The sequence below is a fragment of the Centrocercus urophasianus genome, unplaced genomic scaffold, assembly GCF_019232065.1.
Source record: "Centrocercus urophasianus isolate 14NV4802_14NV808 unplaced genomic scaffold, USGS_Curo_1.0 seq_14, whole genome shotgun sequence".
Taxonomy (NCBI): domain Eukaryota; kingdom Metazoa; phylum Chordata; class Aves; order Galliformes; family Phasianidae; genus Centrocercus; species Centrocercus urophasianus.
Genome location: NW_024884586.1, coordinates 31,056,360 through 31,080,846, shown reverse-complemented (window position 1 = coordinate 31,080,846; position 24,487 = coordinate 31,056,360). Strand labels below are relative to the sequence as shown.

At 49.6% G+C, this 24,487-nt stretch overlaps 2 protein-coding genes across 10 annotated transcripts; one reads left to right on the top strand and one right to left on the bottom strand.

The window, feature by feature from the left end:
- ABCD4 (ATP binding cassette subfamily D member 4) lies at positions 1-13,423 on the top strand. Of its 9 annotated transcripts, none has more exons than XM_042813234.1 (19): positions 1-168; positions 257-381; positions 479-606; positions 805-944; positions 3,398-3,514; positions 3,871-3,996; positions 4,560-4,610; positions 6,936-7,030; positions 7,730-7,851; positions 8,757-8,848; positions 9,018-9,104; positions 9,378-9,583; positions 9,869-9,960; positions 10,095-10,131; positions 10,983-11,032; positions 11,290-11,342; positions 11,698-11,774; positions 12,536-12,651; positions 12,807-13,423. In XM_042813234.1, the coding sequence occupies exons 1-19, from the start codon at positions 122-124 to the stop codon at positions 12,897-12,899; spliced, it is 1,854 nt and encodes a 617-aa protein (XP_042669168.1). In that variant the 5' UTR covers positions 1-121; the 3' UTR covers positions 12,900-13,423. The 9 variants fall into 9 exon arrangements, with proteins under 9 accessions (XP_042669168.1, XP_042669167.1, XP_042669169.1 ...); XM_042813233.1 differs by having other exon boundaries at positions 9,375-9,583; XM_042813235.1 differs by lacking the exons at positions 479-606; positions 805-944 and having other exon boundaries at positions 3,876-3,996; positions 9,375-9,583.
- LOC122157520 (acetyl-coenzyme A synthetase 2-like, mitochondrial) lies at positions 13,353-22,996 on the bottom strand. The gene is made up of 14 exons (XM_042813232.1): positions 22,493-22,996; positions 21,070-21,166; positions 19,978-20,177; positions 19,472-19,647; positions 18,809-18,961; positions 17,788-17,935; positions 17,454-17,591; positions 17,223-17,315; positions 16,694-16,806; positions 16,069-16,195; positions 15,298-15,425; positions 14,501-14,564; positions 14,131-14,252; positions 13,353-14,042 (listed from the first exon to the last, which is right to left on the bottom strand). Exons 1-14 carry the CDS (start codon positions 22,803-22,805, stop codon positions 13,866-13,868), a joined length of 2,049 nt encoding a protein of 682 aa, XP_042669166.1. The 5' UTR covers positions 22,806-22,996; the 3' UTR covers positions 13,353-13,865.
- Positions 22,997-24,487: the final 1,491 nt, after the last annotated feature.

Sequence of the window (24,487 nt, the reverse complement as noted above, 5' to 3'; positions counted from 1 at the left end):
TGTGGTGCGGGCGCGGCCGGCAGCGGACTGCTGGGCTGCGTGTCGAGCTCGTGAATATTCACCAGGTCGTAAATATTCGTGCACACGCGTGACGCGGCGCCTGGAGACGGGCCGAGAGAGCATGGAGGGAGACGGCGCCCGAATTCGGGGTGCCGGGGCCGGCGGCCGGTGAGGCGGAGCGGGGAGGTTGCCGAGGGGGTGCCGAAGGGGTGCCGAGCTCACGGCCGGCCCTGCCGCTTCTCTGCCCCCCTGCCAGGCCCCGGCCCCGGCTCGACCTGCTGTTCGTGCGGCGCTTCCTGAGGATCCAGGCCGTGCTGTTTCCCAAATGGCCCTCCCCTAACGCGCTGATGTTCCTGACGCTGCTCGGCGTGGCCGTGCTGGGTAAGCCTGGAGTGGGGAGCTGGGGGTTTCGTGCTCCTGGCTCGCCTTCTGCCTTCCCGTTGCGATGAGCACTTCCGCGCGTTCCTCTGTCCTGCAGAGCAGCTGGTTATCTATCAGGTCGGTGTGATCCCCAGCCAGTACTACGAGGTGCTGGGGAACAAGGACTTCTCTGGATTCCAAGCAGTGACTGCCATCGCTCTGACCATGATTGTAGTGAACTCCACGGTAAGACAGGGCGGGAGCTCACTCGCTCCCGTTGCTCCTGCAGTGATAAATGCCGGGTAACCTTGATGAAGGATCTAAGCCTGCCCTAGCTTGTTGGGTAGCTACACAGTCACTGCTGCAGACTGCTAATTCCTGTTTTGTTTTGGGAAATGTTCATTCTGCTGGTTCATCCCATCTGTCTCCTTGCCCTTGTTCCAGCTAAAAAGCTTCGACCAGTTTATCTGCAACCTGCTGTATGTGAGCTGGAGGAAATCTCTCACTGAATACCTGCACAACTGCTACTTCCAGGGCCAAGTTTACTACAGCCTGCACATTCTGCACGAGGACATCGATAACCCGTAGGCTGCCTGCAGCTTCTTTCAGCTTCTTGCTTGGCTTCTCCTGAACTGTTCTTCACCTTTTTCTGACCTCTCTGTATCTCTGGGTAGAGGTTTAAGCTGTAGGAACTTTTTTGGCCTAGACACAGACACCCTCGTCTGCCTCAGGTGGGAGGTGATAGAGTCCCTATCACTGCCCTATCACTGCTCATCTTAACGGTCTTGCGTGCAGGAGGTTTCTGTTGCAAGAAAAATGGAGTACCATCAGAACAGGTTTCTAGTGCTGCTATAAACCACGCTGCAAAATCAGCACTTGGTACTTGATGTGAAGTAGCACAGTGCCTGGCTGGAGGCAGAGAACACTGCCTCATGCAGCCAGTGCGCTCGGGGCAGTCTCTGTCATTCAGTTTGGACTTTAACCACCAGAGTCTCCAGCTGAGTACAGTTATTAGTGCTTTTGAGTCACATCCCAGGGAGGCTTTGTTTTGATTCTGTATTTCCTCTTCCCTGTTCCTAGGAAGGAAATGTCAGGACTGAATTGAAATATGGGAGAAGGAAAAGTATTCGGTTCCTCATGGTTTATCCAGTCTGCACTTAGATCCTCTTTTAGTCCCTTTGTAGCAACCTCTGGCACAGCTGCAGCAAGTAGAAATTTTGCTTTTTGCACCACCCTGGTTACTGCAGAGCTGCTCTTTTAATCAGGCTGTGCAGGCAAGTCAGACGTCTCCCTTCCGTGGAACAGCATGCTGACGGTGGCTGTTCAGCCTGTCCTCATACACAGGGCACTGCTGTCACAGTTACACAGTTTGAAGAGTTAAAGAGCCTGCATTAGACATCATGTGAAAGAGAGGTGTTGTTTTTTCCTTGTCACCAAGATGCACGATGCTTCCCAGGCAGGGTAGAACGTTGGCTATGGTTAAAAAGTCCTGCATACCCATCATTTCTTTTGGATGAGGGAAGGAGAGGGCAGAGGCCCCTCATCACATGACTGTACTGCACAAGTTTATTTTTAACTAAGGAGTGTGTTCACATTGTGCAGTGAAATGCATGAGATAACTGAGTCTATCTGCTCCAGAGCGATAGAGGCAGCTCTCCTGACCTCAGCAGATTAAAAGTGTGGGACTGCTGGAGAGCATTTTTCTTTAACATCGTTTTGTACTCAAACATCCAGTTTTACTGTTTAGCATCTTTTTTGATGCTACTACAAAAATACTCTTCATGTTGCTGTTGTGATGAGACTTTTTCCATGCACCAGGTAGTTAGGGAATGAACTAGACAAGTGATACTTTCCAGTGTACAGCACAGACCAAACTAACTGTTAGATGCATTCTGTCATTCTTCTTTCCCATCCGGAAGGAATGAAATCTGAGCTTTGAGTGGCATACAAACATTTGTGGTACCTAGCAGGGCATTTAGGTTGATGTTTGTGTCTTCACTGCATGTTGCTTAATAGCTTGTAAAAAGTAATATCCTGCCATGAGTCTATTGCATGAGTTAAATTGTAACATAATGGTAACAGTTACAGTCTTAAAAGGGGAAAAAATGTGACTTTAATGTCAGAATGGAAGCTGGCCCAAAACTGAATTGATTGCTGTTGCAGATCAACGAAAGCTATTAGAGATGAATGTCATTGTGTCTGTATCTGCACTAATGGCTATAGCAGGATTCCAGCCCTGCTCTTTGTTCTGGGCTACAGCATTGACAGTCATCACCTTTCTGTTTGTGCTTAGGGGGTCGGAGACTGAAGCCCTTACCCATGTTCTTTGGACACATCAGGCACTGAGGGAGTAAATGTGCTAAAATCCTTTCAAGTTACCCCAAGCTCATCTTTTGCTCAGCAGTGAGGCAGATGGGATCTGGGGGTCTGTTGCCAACACAGGGGGAGGAGGCTTGGTGTGCTACTGCCTGCCCTTGTGGGGTGGGGATGAGTGAAAGCACTTTCTTCTTTGTAGCAAAGGGACCAGCTACTGACTCAGGGGTGGTTTCTGTGGTGGACTTAACAAATCCCTAATAGCTTTTGAAGGCCTGTGCTGTGCTCTAACCAGTCCCAGTAGCTCTGGTATTTGATATGGGGCACCAGGACAGAAGGTTTGAGGAAGAGTTGATGTTTTTGATAGTATAGGTGAAGGACCAGGAAGTAGTGAATGGGCATGCAGAGACCATAAGCACAGAGTGGACAGTGTTGCAGAAGGTGGAACAAGGGGTTAATAGAAGGATCGAGGTGGAGATAACAAGAACTGCTCTTCCTGGGTGTCAGGAAAGCCCTCAGGCCATACTGAGTCATGGAGGTAGTCTCCTTGTGGGGCAATTGGAGTCAGGCTGCAGGTCCCTCCCATGCAGAGTTGTTTTCATTCCCCCTATCCTAAGTTCAGGTAGTGAAACAGCCTGGCATATTCCCTGTTAGGGAGTTACTGTGCCCTGCACTGACTTGTTTTATCTTGAGGGCTTTAACAGTACCTCTCTGTGTTGAGCAGGGACCAGCGGATCAGCCAGGATGTGGAGAGGTTCTGCAGGCAACTCAGCTCCATGGCCAGCAAACTCGTCATCTCTCCCTTCACACTGGCATACTACACATACCAGTGCTTTCACAGGTAAGGACCCATCCAGCCCTGCTTCCCCACCTCTTATGCTCTTTTTTGGATCTTGGTACCAATGACTGGATGGTTTCACTGGATGATCTTGGAGGTCTTTTCCAACCTTGGTAATTCTGATTCTGTGTTATAACTGCTGCTGCAAATCTGGGGGTGCTCTCACGTGTGTGTGAAGGGTCTCTGCACTCCAAAAGGACTTCTGCCTTGGGGATGCTGGAGTGTGCAGTAGTGGCCCCTAAACCACTGTGAAGGCAAAGAGAGGTGAGAGGTGAGGGCTCTGACTGCTTAAGCCCAGGGGTGCTGGAGTTTCCTTTTGCTTGGTGTGTTATCTGACCTCTCTTTCTCCTCCTCTGTAGCACAGGCTGGCTAGGCCCTGTGAGCATCTTCGGGTATTTCGTCATTGGGACAATCATTAACAAGGTGTTGATGAGCCCAATTGTGTCTAAACTTGTGCAGCAGGAAAAGCTGGAGGGGGATTTCAGGTGAGTCACAGAAGAGTAGCATTTTCACTGCTTTTTGGCAGCTCCTATGAGAGCTGCATTGTAATCCCTGTTCAGTGCTATGCTTGCAGCTATTTCTCTTGTCCATGACTTGTTGTCAGCTTCTCCCCAGCTGATAGAGACCTACCTGCTCAGGGCTGCCATAAAATCAGTGTTCTAAGCTTCAGCCACCGTTTTTGGTGCTCTGTATCATGTCAGGTAGTGTCCTTGGTACAGTCTCCTGGTTGCTACCACCTGTCTCCTCTGTTAATGCTGTGGATGTGCTGAAGAAAATTGCCCAAGGGGGAAGGGTTGCCTCAGGGCTAAGACAGGCACAGTGAGCAGAACACCAAACAAATGTGCTGCCGAGCTGTCCCAGAATGATGTCACCTTGTGCCAAGGCTTGTTTTTCAGTGCCTTCTTGAGCCTGTCGAATATCTGTGCTGGGAGATGCCTCAGGTCATTGCTCTGACAGGTGCAAGATGAGCACATCTAGCAAGACTGATGGCTACATAGTTCAATGGACACTTATGCATGATCCTGATGATGTTTTATGGATTGTTCAGGTTCAAGCACATGCAGATTCGTGTCAATGCAGAGCCAGCTGCTTTCTATAGGTAAGTAGAAGAAATCCTGCCAACTTGGGGCATCTTCAGTGTGTGCTTGTACCCCAGAACTGCTGCAGTCTGTGCTTTCTGTCCCCTCCATCCTGCTGCAGGTGCAGGATTGTGGATCATTTGCTCCCCAATACAGTGTTTTCCTTTGCATTCTGTGCAGTTTGCAGAAATGCTTCACAGCAGCTGCAGACGACTAGTTGCTGTCTGCCTACTGTCTAACAGTGGGCCCGACGCAGATTTGGTGCGGTCTTGGAGACTATTCTTGATGTTTTGCTGTGATCCGTACAACCTGAAAGATTTTTTGAGGTTTAATGAAACCTCTTGTCAGCATCTTGTCTAATGAAGCATCTTGGAAGGAGGTTCTCTTGGAGGACTTTTTGCAGATTGCTTCTGGTCCCATCCTGTTCCTGCTAACCTGCATGTCTTCTGTGGGTGTGTGAGATTTTTGCCTTGCTTTGTTACCTCTTCTTGCTTCTGTAGATCAGCCTGTGCCCTGACCCTCCCAGTACAGTACTGCTGTTCTCTGAATTTGCTTGATGCCATTTACATCTGGCTGTAAACTAGAATCACAGTTTCCAGAGCTGTGCATGTGGTTGGCATCCCAGCAGCACCTTCGCACATTGGGATGCCTTGCAGTGTATTGAGCTGCTGCTTGGAGCCTTTAGGGTGTTCCACAGACATGGCTAAAACCCAGCAAAAGGGCCACAGTTTTTCTGGAACGTGTGTTGGGGTGCCAGGTCAGTGGAAGGAGGTCGTTGCTCAACTCTTGTCATGTGTCTGCCTTTGTCCTGCCTGTTGTGCAATCACACTTCTTCCAGGAATTTAAGAAAGCAGAGACTACCCTATCTATGGACTTTCCTGACTGATATTCATTTGCTTGTTCATGCTGTTGTGACTGAGCATTTCAACTGTTACAGTGATCACCAAGGTGCTTTGATTCAAAATCACTGATTTTGTAAAAATTAGCATGAAACTTTGATTTAAATAACATCAATCTTGTTTTGCAGTGGCAATCTGAATTATTTTTTGTGGATAGTTTGTTCTTAATGGTTGATGCTAGTTCTTCTTAATCAAGAACAACCTCTAGTTACATCCCTTACTTAAGCTGCAGTACCATTCCTCACAACTTTGTTCTTCATTCTATTTCTAAATGGAAAATGAATTATCAAACTAGAAAATTGTGTTTCTTACTTCATAGATAGAAAAAAAATCCATTTATTGGGAAACTGGAGTTTAATTGAATTACCCTAAACCAGACATTTCCATGGTATGAATCTTAACTAAAAACAAAGGAAATTTTTAGGAGGATACATTCTCGGAATCCTGCAAAAGGAGGGTGTGTGGTGAGTGGCTTGTTTAATTGCCAGGCTTCCCTAGTCTTTAGAAGCTTTTAAATCTTGTCCTCTTGTACCTGCTGAACCACTGATTGTTTTGATGAAGGAAAAACAAAAACTGATCACTGTCACCATTTTTTATTGTTGTTGTTTTTTGTTTCTTGACTTCTGGCAAACTTTGAAAGTGAATGGGAAAAGAAACTGAAACAAATACAACAACCTCTCCATATCTGTGAAGAAATAATAGCTACCAAACATTGGTTGTGCACTTGAGACACAAGTTATGGTCCCCAGATTTTAACTCCCTGTGTCTTTGCTGAACATTCAATTCATCTGGAGTGCAACACAGAGCTCTATCTGCATTTTGCCACCTGAGGGCAGCCCAAGCCTTGCAAATTAGAAGGAGCCTCTGTACTTTGCTAAGGCAGTGAGTTAGAGCCAGGCTGTGCCTCCTTGCTGCCTGCTCTGGGAGTGCAGGGCTGCTGGCAGTGCAGGCAGCAAGGGAATAGGAACTTTGCCACTAGCTCAGGTTGTGGGGGATGCTTTTAGGAAGTTCCTGGGAAAGGGAGGGCTTGGAGGCTGGGGTCACCTATACTGTTGGCTTGCTGTCAGCTCCTGGATTTGCCTCTGCCCTCTGCTTTCTGTCTCCAGATATGTAGCAGTACTGTCCTGCTCTTCCAACCAGGCTTTGCTCCGAAAGTGCGTGTAACCTTGGAAGTGCTTTGCTCAAGGCTCATACGTCTCACTGACGGTGTAAAGCACTGTCTCACCTCCTTCAGTATGGGACAGAAATATCTATGGTCTCTGGAAGAGACCTGCAGGGCTGCTTGTTTCAGTCAGAGTTGGTGAAGACATCTTCAGGAAGGAGCTTATGAGTGTTGGGTTCCATCTCAACAAAAGCCTTGGAGACTGCAGTGACAGGCCATCCTCAGGCCTCAGCTCTAACCTGTTGGGGCGCTCCCAGAAGTGATGGTGCGATCTTATTTTACAGGGCCGGGCGAGTGGAGCACATGCGCACTGACCGCAGGCTGCAGAGCCTGCTGCAGACCCAGAGGGAGCTGATAGGCAAGGAGCTGTGGCTCTACAGTGAGTGGGGGACCTTGGGTGGTGAGCTGGAGCTTATGGTAGCTCTTAGGTTATGGGGAAGGAGAAGACTGTGTATGTGGTTGGAAGCTGTAGGATTTCTTTCCTATAAAGCTTGTCCCTTTATAATTGCCTCCTAAAAATCTTCCTCCTCTCATAGTCGCTGGGTCTAGGTTTGGGGGACTAAGTAGTGTCAAGACAGCTCTTCTTCATTTCTCCTGTATGATGAGCTTCTGAGCAGAACGAGAGAGGGAGAACCCTGAGCACAGTTGTTTCTGTGGTACTTTTGGCAGCTTAAGTCTTTCTACTTGTATGCTGCAAAGTAGACCTCATAGCCAAGCATCTCAGCCCAGAACTTCCTTTTTGCCCTTTTTCCTGTTTCTCTAGAGCCAGCCAGTCCTCTAAAGAGCAAAAAAAAAAAAAAAAAAAAAAAAAAAGCAAAAAAAGTGGTTTTTGCACCCTGGTGGTTTCCAAGCTGTGTTTGATTGATGTTTCTCCACTCTGGGGCCTATCCCAAGGTGCTCTTTTCATCCAGTGCTTGTGCTGTCCTGTAAGATGGGTTTTTATGCCCAGGTGCATTTTGAAAGGCTGAGACAGGATCTGGGTCTTCCTTTTGAGTGGGCTTATGGGTTGCACTGGGGACTGGTGGGAGAGAGGTTCCCACTCCAACTCACTGTCTCCTCTCCGTGTGCTTCTGCCCAGTTGGCATCAACACCTTTGACTACCTGGGCAGCATCCTGAGTTACGTGATCATTGCCATTCCTATCTTTTCTGGGGTCTATGGTGACCTGAGTCCAACAGAACTCAGTTCCTTGGTCAGCAAGGTGAGCTACAGATCATATTCCACACTGGGCAGGGGTTGAATTGTGCTGTGTGGGTTGTGCTTACTAACTGTACGGGGATCCCCGATGCCAGAGATGAGCCAACACTAAGGCTTATGTTTGATTTCATGTGGCTAAACCCTGTTGTGGAGGGTGAGCAGGCACTGAGGATGGAAGTTTTGCATTGGGTTGGTGGCATGGGGGCTGACTAACTTGCAGCAAGTGACCTTGAGGATAGACTGATCCTGCTCATGGTGACATAGAATAGGAGCTTGCCTGTGACTAAACTGAGGTGAAAGTGCTACCTAACTCATACTTCTGTATGTAAAAAGGGAGATCAGAACGTTTGGGTTTTTGGTGCTAGGCCCACAGAGTGCTGCAGATCTGGGTTATGTCCGTGGCTGCTGTCCATGGCCAGTTTTGAGTCTGAGCTTTCTTGTGTTCACCCACTAGGCTGCTGGAGAGGAGCCTTCCCAGCCTGAGTTGTTTCTAGGTACTCAAAACTGGCTTGTGATGGAGAACACAGAAATAAAAATAGCTAAATGAGCACTGCAGGCTGAAACAGCCAGCTCTGAACCATGTAGTGTGCTAGGGCATGGCTGGTGGCATGGATCTGTGTAACTCAGATAGGGTGAGTTTACAGACACTTTGCAGACACCATTCCTGAATGGCAGGAGGTGTAGCCTCTAGCTGGAACTGCTGTACGGAGCAGGGAAGCCCTGTTCTGTCTGAATGTAGCCATTTTCTCCTTCACTCCCCTTCATCCTTCTGGGATTGCTGACCCAGCTGATCTTTTTGGCCATTTTCTTGCAACCATAGGAGAGGGGGCAAGCTTCCCATGTCAGTGCTGATCCTTGCTTTGTTGTTTGATTTTTTTTTTTTTTTTTTTTTTTTTTTTTTTTCCTCAGAATGCCTTTGTTTCCATCTACCTCATCAGCTGCTTCAGCCAGCTTATAGATCTCTCCAGCACTGTGACTGACGTTGCTGGCTACACACACAGGTGAGCTTCTGTGTTGGCAGGTCTCTGCAAGAGAGGTGAGTGTGAGATATGACTCTGCCCAGGTCTTTGCTAAATACGTAGGAAACGCTTGTGAGTGACTATGGACAAGGTTGGCAGTGAGGAGTTTTGGAATTGCCCCTGGCATTCGTGGAACTTCTTGTTTGTCTAGGATTGGTGAACTGCAGGAGACCTTGCTGAGCCTTGGCAGAAGAGAAAATGAAAGGTACTCAGAAGCCAAAGACTGGGACTCAGACAGGTGAGTCTACCCTCAGCAGCATGTTGGCTTGCAGCTTACATGCCAGCATGTGGGGCTGTCACTGGGTGGAGGTGACCCTTGGAGATGCAGCCTGTTGCCTGCAGTTGATTGGAGCTAGCAGCACAGTGTTCACTGTAACCTGGGATGTGTGTGGCAAGGCTAATATTACAGAGGTGCAGGATGTCTAAGGTGCACGGGAAGGTTCCTGGTCTTTACCAGCCTCAGCACTGTCACTTACCCCCAGATCTCTTTGTCTTTGTGGTGGTCCAGCAGTGACTCTGGGGAGGACTCGGAGCCAAGGGACACAGCTTTCCTTCTGGAGCAAGTGACGCTCTCAGTGCCATCCTCTGGCAAGCTACTCATCAAGGACCTGAGCCTCAGGATCTCACAAGGAGACAGCATGATGATCATGGGGAATACTGGCACAGGGAAGACATCTCTCCTGAGGGTCCTTGGGGGACTCTGGGAGAGCACACAGGGTAAAGACTGCAAGTTGCCATAGCCTTCTCTTCATCAATTAAGTCTGTCCTAGCTGAGTTTAAAAGTTGGCAGTGAGAAGTCGTGAGGCCAATGCCATTTGCAGTGGTGAATGTGTCACTTATGCATTTGAGCTGCTCCTTCTCTGAATCACAGACTATGCTCTGGCTCTCATTGCTTTGCTCTGTTTTGGAAATCCACCTTTTCTTGACATTTGTTACTCCACAGCAGTGGCAGGTAGTTGCAAGCAGGTGCTGCGAGCTTGACGTGAGTGTGTCTCTGTGCAGGGAATGTCCAGATGCTGACCTGCTTTGGCCCCCGAGGAGTGGTGTTCCTGCCACAGAGGCCGTTCTTCACTGATGGCAGCTTGCGTGAGCAGGTGAGCCCCGGGTCTGTTCCATGGGACAGCTGGCCCCAGCCCTGCTGCCTCTGAGCTTGTGCCACCATCATCTTGTCCCTGATGGACTGTGTCCAGCTCCCTCTAACACAACCTCTTTTTATTCGTTAAAACAGGTGATTTATCCTCTGAAGGAGATCTATCCAGTTTCAGGTACATTAACAGGAAACTCATTAAAGCAGTTATTAATCCTTGTGGTTTCAGCTCCGTATTCTGTACCCAGTGTAGCTTCTCCTCTACAGTACCGCACCAGGAATGCTCTGTTTCAGTTTCGTTGCACTCTGCTTTTCCCTGGAACATTAACTTTCCTATAGCTTTGGATTGGGTTTGCATTCTTCCTCTTTTGAGGAGAATACAATCTCTTTATCCAGTGAGGACAGGTTGGCAGTACTTTGCATATTGTACTGTGACATATATGATACATGTTCAGGCACCCTGCTGATTTCTAAACATGCTGCTAGAATACATCTGATCTGTCTGGTATAGCCTGCTCTTTGGAAGCCAGTTTTACCTTTATCCATTTTTCCATACACTTTATCCTTATTTTCCATACACCTCTGGCTTTCACTGTTCCTCTTTTTCAGCTGAGGTCTCATGACCTTACACACTGTTGAGGTCAGACCATGTGGATCCTTTATCTTCCCTGCCCACTTCCCAAGCCAAATCACACCTCCAATTTTAAGCTGCCACATCTTACAGATGTCCAAGTTTAAGTTTCTGTCAGAGTGAAGCCTAGACCCTTGTCTGTCTATCTGTGCCAAGCCTCAGGTCTATCTGTGGAGCCCAGCCATATTCTGGTGTGCTGCTCACAGACATGGCTTAAGGTGGATCAGTCTTTGGGAGCCCTCTGTGTGCCAAAGCTCAGGACTTGATACAGTTAAGTGGTAGAGTCAGCTATGCTGGACCTCAGGAGCTTCTCTAAACCTTCCCTCTTGTCTGACCCATTCCTCCTTGTAGCAATGGTCTCCAACATGTTTCCTGTACTTACACGCTTTCTCCCCTAGGATCTGCAGATGATGAGAGAATTGTGCAATTCCTGGAGCTGGCAGGGCTGGTGAGTCCCTGGTGGCATTGCTGCCTTCTTGGCCGGTGCTACTGAGAGGGAAGAAGGAATGAGGTATTGTGGCAGCACATGCTGGACACAGGCGGGGAATGGTCTATAGCTGAGATGGGACTGTCCTGGGAACAGGCAGAGCAGTTCAAGTGGGAGAAGAAAGGGTAGAAGAAAGAAGATGGTAAATCTTAGGGCTGTGTCCCCTCTGGGCTGGCAGGGTTGGGGCTGTGTTCACAAGTCTGCTGTGCTCTCTGCAGGCTGATTTGCTGGCAAGGGCTGGTGGACTGGACAAGCAGGTGGACTGGAACTGGTAAGACCGCTCACTGTTTGTGTGAATTTATATGTTCCCTCTGGTTGGGGAGCTTCTAAGCAGTTGCCTGTTGTTGCTGGTCTTAGGAGCATCTTCTGTGTGCACTTGTGTCTTGTGGGTGGTAAGCAGTACGTGGGGCTGAAGGAATTACGCCCCAAGCATCAATTTCCACATCAGCAACCACGTTGCTCTGTAGGAAAGTGACTGTGCATAGGGGTGCAGAGCCAGTGCCAACATGGAGGGGGGAGCACGGGGCAGTTGTTTGCTGGGGTCTCCAACGTCAGCAGTCATAAACTTGTTTCACAAAAAAGATGTTTTTGTTAAGGGAGACTTTTTTATTTCGGCCCTGCTGCAGGTATGATGTGCTGTCCCCAGGTGAGATGCAGAGGCTCTCGTTTGCACGGCTCTTCTACCTTCAGCCAAGATATGCGGGTGAGTGAGTGACTATAGAAGAGAGGCAGGACCTTTGCCATAAACAAAAGCTGTTGCAGAGGCTTGGCCATAGGTAGTATAGCACACAGGATTCAGAGGTGAAAATGTTTATCTGCATAGCATGGAACAAAGAAGCTCATAGTTGCAGGTGGTTCCTAATTCATTTACATGTTTAAATGGCTAGTAGCTGCTGAGGGCTGTTGGAAGAGGTGTCAGGGGCCAAAGTAGATGTGGGTGAGCAGAGCCATGTTAACAGCAAAAGCCATGTTTAAGTCCTGCTCTTCTTCTGAAGTCTACAGCACTGCTCAGTGCAGGGACTCATGGATTGGAAACTAAAAGCTGTAGATTATGTGAGATAAACAGAATTCATTTGTTCTGGTCTGTAGTACTTACCCTTAACTGACAGGGAGCTGCCCCAGTCCATCATGGCTGCTGTATATGGGTCCTTGGCCAGGCACAGTGGTGTGCAGTCTTGGGAAGGCAACACCTTGGCTATCACAATGCTGAGGCAAGTACAGCAATGTGCAGCTTTTAAGGAAGATGAATGAGGCAACCAGTGTTGTTTGGGTGGACTTGAGGGCTTAGGGGAGCCTTCCCATATAGCTGGCACCAGCTGCATCATTGAGGTCATTAAGCTTCTCCTCACATGCCTTCTGCAAATACTCTTGGTGAGCTACACTTAGTATGGGAAATGCTTTCAGCAGAAGACAATGACAAGCTGGGAGGGGAGAGATGTGTGGAACTTACAACTTGTCTCTCAGTGCTAGATGAAGCCACCAGTGCCTTGACAGAAGAGGTGGAACATGACCTGTACCGTGTGTGCCTTCAGCTGGGCATGACTCTGATCAGCGTGGGACACAGGGCCAGCCTGGAGAAGGTGAGATAGTGAGCAGCACTCCATGCCTTGGGGCAAGATGAGGAAATCAGGGCATCTCTGGTGAGCAGAGGGAAGCAAAAGGCTAGAGAGCTGCATTACGGGAGGACATGCCCTCACAGAGGCAACTCACATTTGTTATGGCATTGGATTTGCAGTTCCACAACTGGATTTTGAAACTTCATGGAGGGGGAAAATGGGAACTCACTCGATGTGAGAGGATGAAGCGGCCTCCATCCTGGGAAGAATGACATAAAACATTCCTAATCTGGCCAGCTTCAGAAACTACACACATGTGGAAGAGCTGCAGAACTCTCAGCAAGAGATTCAGTTGGTTAGTGCAAGCCCAATTATGGAATTTGCTGATGGACATAGGGCTAAGTCTAAACTTATACCAGGAGCAGGCATGTCCATCCTATCCTTCTTCCAGCCTCCTTGTTCCCCTCTGCCGCTGAGAAGGGATTGGACTGCTAGGTTGCCAAAAAAAAAAAAAAAAAAAAGAAAAAACAAACCAAAACCACACCAAAATAACAACACTGCCTCATGGCATCAAGGATGCAGTAGTGTGATGCTAGGATAGAACCTGATGTTCTTCTGTCTGTGCCTTGCTGGGGCCTCTGCCTCTGGTGCTACAGAATCAGCTTCTGAGCCTCAAGCAGGAGGTGCATTGTAATAGGAGATGCATTGTAATAGGAGAAAGAGACTGGCACAGAAAAGAACATTGCTCTCATCTGCTTAAGATACACAATAACAAATAAACATTTTTGTATTAAAATCCGGAGTCAGCTATCCAAGGATGTTTCTGGAGAAGAACCAGTATGTGTTAACCAGATTTCTGCCTCTTTTTCCTTTTACTCTTTGCTCTGGAGGAGTTACGTATTGACAGTGCTCTTGGACTAGAGAAGTGATTAAGAGCAAAGCAGGGATAGGAATAATACACCTACCTATAGCTGGTCAGTTGCTTTCTCTAAAGCTACTGCAAGGCACAAGGAGCCTGAAGGAAGGATGTTGGTTCTCTTCTTCAGGAGCAAACAGCGCTCCCTCCTTACTGTTGTGCCTGTTCTCTCCTGTCTCCTTTGTGTGTATGGAGGCAGAACTCTCGAGGGTCTCTCAGACTGCGCTGGAAGTACAGTCTGAGCACTTACTGGGCAGCGGTTGCTCAGTGACATTTCTGGACCTGACCCTAATTCTGTAGTGAAGGGGCTGGAGGTGCCATACTAGCAGTTCTTCTGCTGCTCCACAAGGCGCTTGTGTCCCTCTATGATCTGCTGCACGGCTTCATGGTCATCTAGGGTGGTTAGGTCCCCAAGCTCACTGGCTTTGTTCTCAACGATCTTCCTTAGCACCCGCCTCATAATCTTCCCAGAGCGTGTCTTGGGCAGCCGGCGTGTGACCTGAGCAGGGAGGAGTAGAGTTGATAGCCAAGAGAAAAGGGGGTAGCCAAGCTGCAGAGGTGGGTCCTGATCAGCCTGAAGGAGTTACCTGAATGTACTCTGGAACTGCATACTTAGCGATCTTCTTGGAGATCAGCTCCTGTAGCTCAGCAGCAAGAGTTTCCTCCGTGTACTTGCTGTCCTTCTTCAGCACAATGAACACGTAGGCTCCTGGCAGAAGGACCACTGTTACAGACCACCATGTGCAGTGTGGTCCCACAAGGCTGTATGGGTAAGGTACCTCTGTGCTGCCTGCCCTGAGGTGCTTTGTAGCCTGAGCTCTGTAAATGCTGTCATACTATTTCCTTACACAAAGCCAAACTGGCCTTGCATGAAGGTTCTGATAACTGCTGGGGATACCCAGTAATATGCTGTGCCGTGGGGGTTGGTGTGGCATTTCAGGAAAGCATGCATCTCACCTTCTCCCTTGATCTCATGTGAGTAGCCGATCACAGCAGACTCTGCCACTGCCACATGGTGGTTCTGAAACAGAACAGGGGTGGAATTCACAGCTGCTGCCCAGGAATTCCCTTGATCCCTCCACTGCAGTGAGCAGTGACATGGAAACAAGGAAGGGCCTCTGATGACCTTTGCCCCATCTTCTCCTTGCTTCAGTAGGTCTCTGCAAACTTATCTCCCCCTACTCCAGCTGCTTTAGGCTTGCACCTTCAAGGTCCCGCTTATGTGCCTCCAAGGCTGCTCCACCAGTTCCCACAACTTTTATATAGCTGCTATAGTTGACTTAGAGTTGCTTCAAGAAACGTGCTTGGCTGCTACTTTGGGATTCATCCCCCTCAGAGCATGAGACTTACCAGTCTTTGCTACAGAGAGAAGGGAGATGGAGCATGGGAGCAGCAGAGCTCAAAGCCAAACGAGACCAATTAAATGGATCTGGCAGAGGGGAAAGCTTAGTGCTGGGCTTCATGCAACTATTGCATACGTACTCAGGAGCATCCTTAAGGGGAAGAAAAGGCCTAACTAACCCTTGCTAGGGTGGTATCAGCATTGCCAGGCCTGCGGCCTTACATTAGGAAGAGTCTGAGTCAGGAGGAGAACAGGGAAGTGGAAGAAAGGGTTGTTCCCACAGGCAGCAGTGGTCCAAAACTGCTCCCAATGGCTCCAGCAGCACCACGGTTCTGGTTTGGTGTTTCAGAGACCTTCCTCAGCACCACCACTGCAGCTCCACCACCCCTGGGACAGCTTTACTTCTTCTTACCACAATGTCTTCCACCTCTGCAGTGCCCAGCCGGTGCCCACTGATGTTAATGATGTCATCCAGGCGTCCCGTCAGCTGGTAATAGCCTTCACTAGTGCGATACACACCATCCCCAGTGAAGAAGAACCCTGCAGAAGCCAGAACCATGCTGTAGCTGCTTGTTACAGCTAGAATGAGCTGTGAGCCAGTAGCTTTCCCTCCTTGACAACTTATTTGTCAGTACTGGGTCTTGCGGTCTCTACTCCTTTCTGTCAAGTGCTCAGGGAGAAGGTAGGGATGTTCACTGTCAGCCTTCTGCCTGTCTCAGTACTTGCTCCATCATCAGGCTCTTGCCCTAATTCTGCAGTATGTTGGCTAAAGATCCACTTTTCTCGTCCCTACAAGCCAGGAACATCTTGATGCTGTGCAGGTGCTCGTGCAGCTGGTTATCTCCTTTGCCTAGGCCTGCTCATTGCCTCTGGGTGAGGATCAGCAGCTGGCAGGATTTGCAGGAGGAAAGCATCAAGAGGTGCTAGTGAGGATTTAGGAGACAGAAGGAAAAATAAAGTCCTAAAAGAGCCTGGGATCAAATAGCAGGGCAGGGGGGCTGGGGGAAAGACCCATTCCCATGGTGATGCTGAGCTCTCTATCATGCGGAATTGCTGAAAATCTGTGGAACAGCAAAGCAGGAAAACCAGCTTTCCCTAGTCCTGCCCCATGTAGAAAACTAGTAGTCAGACTGAAGTACACTCCACCAAGCACCTCCTCAAGGACTTTGTGTATTTTTCTTACCTGGATAAGGAGCCAGATAGGTTTCCACAAACCTCTTATGGTCTTTATAAATGGTTCGAGCCATACCCGGCCAGGCTTGTGAGATGCAAAGGGCTCCAGAGACATTATTTTCCAAAAGGACATTTCCCTGTAAAACAGTTACATTTTAGTAACCACAGTGAGAGAAATCAGGTTGTTCAACTATTGCTTATTTTCAATACTGCCATAATAGCCCCACAGGGGAAATACCAGGGAAGACAGTGAGGAGAGTCCTGTGCCCCAGCTCCAAGGGACAAGCCAAGCCTCTTCCTGCAGTCGTCTCCAACCACCTGCCTACTGCACTGGGCTGCAGGGCCCCACCAGGGAGGTTATCTGTCCCTTCACAGCTTCTTCAGCAGGTTTTGAGCAAGGAAGTCTCAGCAGAGCCCACCTAGTCAGAACACAGGACTAGGAAACAACTTCACTTCCATGCTGCTTGGAAGAGGTTGCCACCAGCTTCACCATTAACCCCTTTTCAGTAAAGAACTGATTTAGCAGAGGTGAGAAGAATGGTGTGCTTACATATCTCTTCCCAAGAAGTACAGGCTATAGGCAATCACAAGAAAATGTGCTGAACTGGCAGTTGGGCTGAAGGCTATAAATGTACCTTATCATCCAGTACAGAGGGACTGATGCCAAAAAAAGGTCTCATGGCCATGCCTGGAAGGATTTTGTCTCCAGGGTTAGAAGGACGGGGTGAGATACAGATGCCTCCTGTTTCTGAAGAAAAAAAACAAAAACAAAAAGCCCTGTGTAATGCATATCAAAGCCAGAGAAAGAGGAAAGCCAGATAGTACTGTTTGAACATCAGCCTTTGCCCTGGATCTCAGTGTACCCTGCCAGCTACAGGCTGGGACAGGGTTTGCCAGTGAGCTGAGGAAGGCTCTCTGCACATTTAGTTGATCTTAGGTTGGATCCCCTTGGTCATCTCCCCCATGTTTCTCTGGGTTTAATTTCTATCATGTTTAAATCTTGGTTATGTTTTGGTGTCCATAACCCCTTGTTTCAAGGGGTTGCTTGTACAACCATGCCAGTAACCATTGTTCCTATTTAGCCAACAAAACAGCAGGTCACTCTTTAAACCTGGCAGAAGTGAAGCTGGCCATGCCTGTAGCCAGGGCCAATACACATCTTACCTGTTTGCCACCATGTGTCCACAACAGGGCACCGTGTCTCACCCACCACACGGAAGTACCACTCCCATGCCTCCTTGTTTATGGGTTCACCCACTGCAAGGGGATCAGAAAACAGGACAGAGCCTGGTTAAGGTCAAAATTGCAGCTTCCTAGGAGCAGCTCACAGAGCGACCCCCAAACTATGTTGGTTCTCCACCTCCTGCCAGTCCAGCCTATGCCACCAGTGCTCACCTGAGCCAAGAACTTTGAGAGAGGAGCGGTCATATTTCTTCACCCATTCATCACCATATCTCAGGAGCAGGCGGATGGCAGTAGGTGCCCCATAAAACTGATTAATTTTTAACCTCTCCACTGTTTCCCAGTAGCGTCCTGGAACACAAACAGAGCCACTAATCACTTGCTCACGTCCCCCAGCTTCAGACTGAGGGAGAGAAGGTGAGAATAAGACTTCTCTGACCCTCAGCCAAACTAACTCCCATGAGCTGGCACCAAGGCCACCAGCCCGCTTACGTGCTATGGATCTTGCAGGTGTCTGCACTACATCCCAACAACACTTCTCACTCACCAGGGTTGGGATGAACAGGAGTGCTCTCAAAAAGGACTGTGGTGCCACCATTGCAGAGGGGGCCATAGACAACGTAACTGTGCCCTGTGATCCAGCCAATGTCTGCCACACAGCCAAAGACATCCCTGTCCTGATAGTCAAACACGTACTGCAACATGAAGGAGAGACAGTGAGAGGTGCAGCCTAGAGCCTGGACCTCCCCTCAGAAAGGGGCACAAGCTCTAGTTTTAGTGTCTGCCTTCCCACCACCCCAACATGTTAGGCAAGGCTGAATAAAGCATCCTGCAACAGCAAAACTGGAGAACTTTCTGTGTGAGGATGGTCCTTCCACACTTCAAGGGGGAGGGATCACAGGAAGCAGAGGACAATTGGCTGCAAACTGGAGCAGTAGGAAATGAGACAAGCCCAGTGGAGGGCAGAACTGAATGCCATCAGACTGGCAGCAGCACATCATCCTTCATTTTGTTTGCTCAGCACCAGGAGCACAGGCTGACAGCTCCTTGTACGGGACAGCTGGAAGCTGGGTTCTCCAGGGCCTCAAGCACTCCAGAGGGCTTGTAATGGAAACTTCCCTGCCTTTCTGGTTTTTTTTTTTGTCTGTTTGTTTTTAAATCAGTCAGTAGCAACAGTCTGCCCCCTTCACCTAAGCAGCAATTCACACCAATCCTGTGTCATGGTTTCCAGCATTCTTGAGTGCTAACATGGGCACATGCAGCTTGCTCCCTGCTTTTCCACCCCAGGACAGCAGTAAGGCTGAGCAACACACCCAGTGATTTGATGTAGGTTGAGGCAGTAAAAAAGAGGAAAACCAAGATGGCAGCTTGGAGGAGTATGTATTCAGGAGTCCCAGTGCAGGAGAACATGTTGCTGTTCTTCTCTACTTGCATGTGGATGTGCCAGGCTGCTATCATGCTTTGCTCTGGATAAAGATGAGCTCATCGAGCGAAAAGGTGATACATCTATTCCCTGCACTGCCTATGAATAGCTGGCTCTTGAGCACTGTGTGCATAGGATTCATTACCTTGTGTGTGAGAGCAGCAAACAGGAGATAGCCAGCCTGGGAATGAACCAGGCCCTTGGGCTTGCCTGTACTGCCAGATGTGTAGAGAAGGAACAACATGTCTTCGCTGTCCATGGCAACTGGCTCACAGTATGCATCCTCCTTCATCATCTCCTGCAAGAGTCAGCACAGCAGTCCCCAGTCAGGGTCTTACAGACTCCCTGAGCTGTTTCACAGGCCCCCAAGCCTTTCTCTGCCACCCACACCACCCATTCCCACCACTTCATCTTTCCTCTGCATCTCCTCTCCCCTTCTGTGCCTGAACTCCCTTGCCTTGCAGAACTGGCAGACGCTTTCCTCCATCAGAGCAGACTTGCTGAGTAAGAGGCAGCTATTTTTACACAGCTACTTTTCTGCCCAGCACAAGGGCCTCCCAGAAATCCTTTCGAGCACAAACTGCTTTCAGAACTGATGAGCAAAGGCTGTACATTGCCTGCCCAACAGTACAGTTGCTGCAGGAAGCTACCAATTACTTCTTCTGGGAAAGTCTTGAACTCACATGCAGCTGCACTGCTACAGGACAGTGATCCCTCTTTGCTTCAAGATCCACTCTTCCACCCTACCCTGATCCCAGCATCTGAGCAATACCCAAGGGAGTGGCAGGAGCCCTGGGCAGACCCTCACCTCCTCCAGCAGAACATCCAGGGCTGTCATGGGAAGCTGGCTGTCCGTCCTCATGGACACAAGGACACGTTTCACTCCTGGGCAGTGCTTCACAGCCTGGTCCACTGTTTTCTTCAGCTCCACAACCTTGCCACCTCTCAGCCCCTGGTTCACTGTGATCACCGTCTCCGACTGGGCTGCAGAAGAGCCACATAAGCAAGCACATGAGCCACCTGTTCCCCCTCCACACAGCACACACCAGTCTAACTCTGCCAAGCACCCTTCCCATGGGATGAAAGACACTCAGTGAGCCCCCTGCCATTTTCGTGGAGTACTGCTGCCTGCTCTGTGGCCATGCAACACAACAGGACACCTCCCCCCCCCCCTCCCCATCAGCACAGATCCATATCAAGTCTGCACCTTGGCAAGGCTCATTCCCCTAAGCCCCCAGCTGCCAAACAAACAAGCTCAGTGGTGTCCCCAGACGGCAATGCTGGATGGTGTCCCTGTTCCCCATTGGCTCTTACCATCCCGAATCCTGTCTGCCAGGGACTCTGCACTGAACCCAGCAAACACCACAGCATGCACAGCCCCTATTCGGGCACAGGCCAGCATGCTGGCCACTGCCAATGGGCACGGAGGCATGTAGATTGTCACCCTGTCACCTCGTTTCACCCCCTGCCGTTTCAGGGTGTTGCTCAGGCGGCATGTCAGCTCCAGCAGCTCCCTGCCCAAAGAAGCAATGCATAGTTAGGGACTTTCTTGCAAATCCGCCTCGTATGCACAGAGGCGTATGAGCTGGGGGTGCCCCAGCCTCCCAAGGCTCTAAAGCCACAGGTCTGCACTTCAGCGCCCTGTGCAGGAAGTTCTTCTAAGTCCTTTTACAGCTGTAAAATAGCAGTGGGAAGGAAGTAGGAGACCATCACCAGAGACAGGCTGTTATTTATGGCAAAGAAATTAACCAGAAGGGTCTGTGTGCAGAGCCTGGCACTGACACTAACAGCAGTAGAAGCCAGCTCTGGATCCAGTAATGGCCACTAGCAACCCCTATGGCTCAGCCTGTCTATCATGCCTCTACTGACTTCTCCAACGACAACCTAGGTATTTCTCACCAGCCCTTACAACAATGGGGGTGACACACCCTGGCCTGCAAGGCCAGGGGCTTGCAAGAGGAGTCAGATATCTTCACCCAGCAAATAAAAACGGGTCCTTTGCTCAGTTATAGGTGGGAAGGTCAAGTCCTCCAGAGCTCTGCCTACCAGTGAGAACAGCTGTAGGAAACTGTGAGCAAAACAATGTCACTGCCTGAAACAAGAACTTGGCTGTCAGTGACTCATTTCATAGAAGGTCTCTCCATGAAAGGAGGTTGGCAAACCCTGCCAGCCAAGCCTTCCTTGTAGAGCATTTATCTCTCAGTCACCAGAAACCTTGGCAGGGACCCCACAGGGATGACCAGGAGACAGGCTGATGCCTCAGAGTAGCACAGGCAGGCCAGCAGCCGCCACGCTGGTGATCCACTTATGGGAAGAGATGCTGTGTCCTCTTGCAGGACACACATCAGTGAAGCAGACCTTTGCCATGTGTGCATGTCTCACATGTGCTCAGAGGTATGCACTGACCTGTATGTGACCCGCAACTCCTCTCCTGGTTCATCCTTCTCCCAGATTAAGGCCACTTTGTCTGGGGCTACATGGACATGTCGGTCCAAGCAGTTCACTGGAAAAGATGACTCAGTATCATTGCCAGAACTTCCTGTTCCCAGTAGCACAGCCTCTGCAGGTACTAGCTGGCACCCTAGCCTGTTGCACTCCTCAGTTTCCCAGTGCACATTGAACTCCACTATCAGCATTCTTAACCACAACCTAACACAGCTTGGTGCAGGAGTTGCCTTAAATCTTGAAGGTCACATCCATAGTGCCAGCTATGGGCCCCAGAAGGCCTGGTAAACATTAACTTGTCCACCATTCTGCCCTTGCTACTGCCTCTACAGTGAAATGTGGCTACCCTTATAGCAGCCATGCTCCTAAATAACAAATGTAGGATGTGGAGAAAATCTGTGTATGAAGATTGCAGAGTGCAAGACAAAGCAGAGCCATTCATGTACAGCACTGGCCTCCCAGGGGCACTGAGGCATTCAGCCTTTGGCTGCAGTTCTTTTAGGAAGTTTCTTGCACCTCCAGCTATAGCATACTCATTAGAAACCTTGTTACATTGTTTTCCTTTCTTAGATTACCTGCTCCTGAAGCCATGGGATGACCCAGCAGCCTGTCTGCATTTAAAAATACCTTTTTCTCCTGAACACTTGTAGCTTTGCGGGAGGAAAAGAAGCAAACCAACCAGCCCAGGAGTGGGAACAGGAAACTCTCCAGCTCCCCTGCCCAAATAAGCCTCATAAGACCTAGTTTTGGGAAGTTTTGTTGTACTCTTTTTTGAGCTCTGGGACCAACAGCAGTGCAAGCAGGAACACGGTGCCACCAGTCTCTTCTTTTCCTCTGGCAGCACCCTTTTGCAGTAAGGAGAAGTATCCCATGACTAAGAGGGCCAATGGGACTTTTGGGGGAATTCCATCACTCTAGCACGTTTTGCTTCTGGGGCCACAGCACTTCACAGGATGGTATCTACAGACATTTACAATCACAGAATCACTTACGTTGGAAAAGACCCTTAAGATCATTAGTTCCAGCCATCAGCCTGACATTACCAAGTTCACCACTAAATCGCATCCTTAAGTGCCACATCCACACATCTCTTAAATATCTGCAGTAGTCCCCTGACTTCCCTGGGCAGCCCAGTCCAATGTCTATAAAATTCTTCCTGCTATCCATCCCACACCTCCCCTGGCACAGCTTCGTGCCGTCACTGGGCTCTCATGGGCTAAAGATCAAAAGGACTCCCCCAGTACACAGCAGGCAGAGAGCTCCCTCCCATAAGACAACATGCAGCAGGCTTTCCCCCCACCCCCCTATCTCCTGGGTAGGGTAAGAAGCACCCTCCCTCCCCAGTACACCCTCAGCCCATCTGTGAGGCATCAGGTCCCCTCACCTGCCACGTTGAGCTGCCCCCCCAGGAACCAGGCAGCCCGTCCCTGCTGCAGATCACAGTCCTGGACAGAGTGGAAGGGGGTGATCCAGGAGAGCCGACTCCTTGCCAGCGCTCCCCAGAAGGCATCCCCCTGCTCCACCGATGTCTTGTACAAGCCCTGGTGATCCTGAGCTTCCGGGAAGGAGGCAGCTTCTGGCATGTAGGCAGTAAGAGGGCCCTGGCTCCAGGACCGAGCACTCACCAACCCATAGAGACATCTGGAAGCCCAAGGAAGAGCTCTGGGGCAGCAAGCCCTAGTCAGCAGCCAGGCCATAGTCACAGTGCAGCAGATGAGTTTCAACTCTTCCTAAGGAAATATGTACTCAGAGTCCTGACAAGTTCCACCCCTATGGGAGCTGGAACGCAGGCAGAGCCCCTGTTCTGGAAGCCCAGGGCACCCCTTGTCCCATGCACCTCCTCACTGTTGGAACAGCACAGGGAAAGAAACCCAATCCCTATAAACAGGGAGGAAGGGGTGGGTTTTATAACTATTTGACTGAAAATAACCTTCATGCTAATCTGAGTCCTGCTGGCCTTCCCTGGATAGCAGCCAGCTGCAGCGCGCGCTCGGGCTGCCCATGGAAACAGGTGCTGGGCCAGGCTGCCTCAGCTGCTTCCCAGGTTTATCTCCTGCAGCTGTCACCTGGATGAGATACCCCATCCATCTCCTGCTGGGCACATACCGTTTCTCCACAAAGCTGGTCTGGGCTCTTTACCTCTTCTAAATGCCTTAGAACAGCTTGTAGCAGCACTAATTGAGGTCTTGGTGGAGCAGGAGGCAGGCTTGGGTGAAATACTGCAGCCTATCTCCTCACTCTGAGATCCCCAGCACCTGTGTAGTGGAGCGAAGCTGCTCCTGCCTCATTACAGCTTTCTTCTGCCCTCCTTTCCTTTGGGTCCAGCACCTCTTTGTGCTGCTTAGAGCTCACTGAAGTATTTCTGGGTAAGGTCTGAAACCTCACCCTTCTCAGCTTTGGCTGAATTCATTTTCCTTGAAAAAGTGACCAGACTCACACACCATATTCCAGTTTAATTTTATTCTTGTTTGTATCTTTACAGAAAATGGCACATAAATCACAGGTTCTGAATGACTAGAAGTTATTACAGCTCCATATCTCAAACACCTCAATACTGAATTCTTTTCTCACTGTATGTACATTATTTACACACCATGGGCTATAATCTAACACGTCAAACAAACGGGTGACAAAGACAAATGGGACTGGATGGAAGAAGTTAATTCTGACAGAATTAAAACAGCAGCTCTGGGAAGAGGGTGCCTGATTGGGACAGAAGGGAGATGTCAGCACAAGATGCTGTGAAGAACAGCAGGTTTGGCTGCATGGGTCTGCGTGCACACGTGGGGTCGGTGAGGAGACGTATGTACACATTACAGCGTGTGCCAGGGCTGCGTCTGCATGGCTGTCATTCCCTTCAGGGCTCAGAAGGAGAGCGGGGCAAATTGACTTCAATAAATACCTTGGGAAAATGTCTTGTCTGAGAGGGTTTAACTGTGTGTGGCAGTGGCCTCCAAGTGCGTGTGGGGAAGATGACAGTGTAGGCTGGGGTCATTGGAGGTGTGAGCAGGGAACGAGACATGGTGTCTGCAAGCTAAACCTGCGTTTCCTCACATAATGGAGGCAGAAATCAGCCCCTCCAAATCTGCAGCCCCATCCCAGCAGCTGTCAGCACTGAGCTGGGAGAGCTGTATAGCAGAGGCTCAGCATTTCACACACACAGGGCCATGGACTTATCATACCAGGGGCAGTGGGGTCCTCTGGGGTGTGGAACACAGTGGAATGCAGTGTGAGGTGAAGGGGAACTGGGCTTCACTGGCCTGGAGGGGGCTGGATGGAGCCTTAAGCTAGACCCAGACCCACAACCTGAGGAACCTGGAGCCGCAGCCTGCCCTGGGGTGGAGATGGAGATGGGGATGGGCTGGGGTAAGGAAAGCCC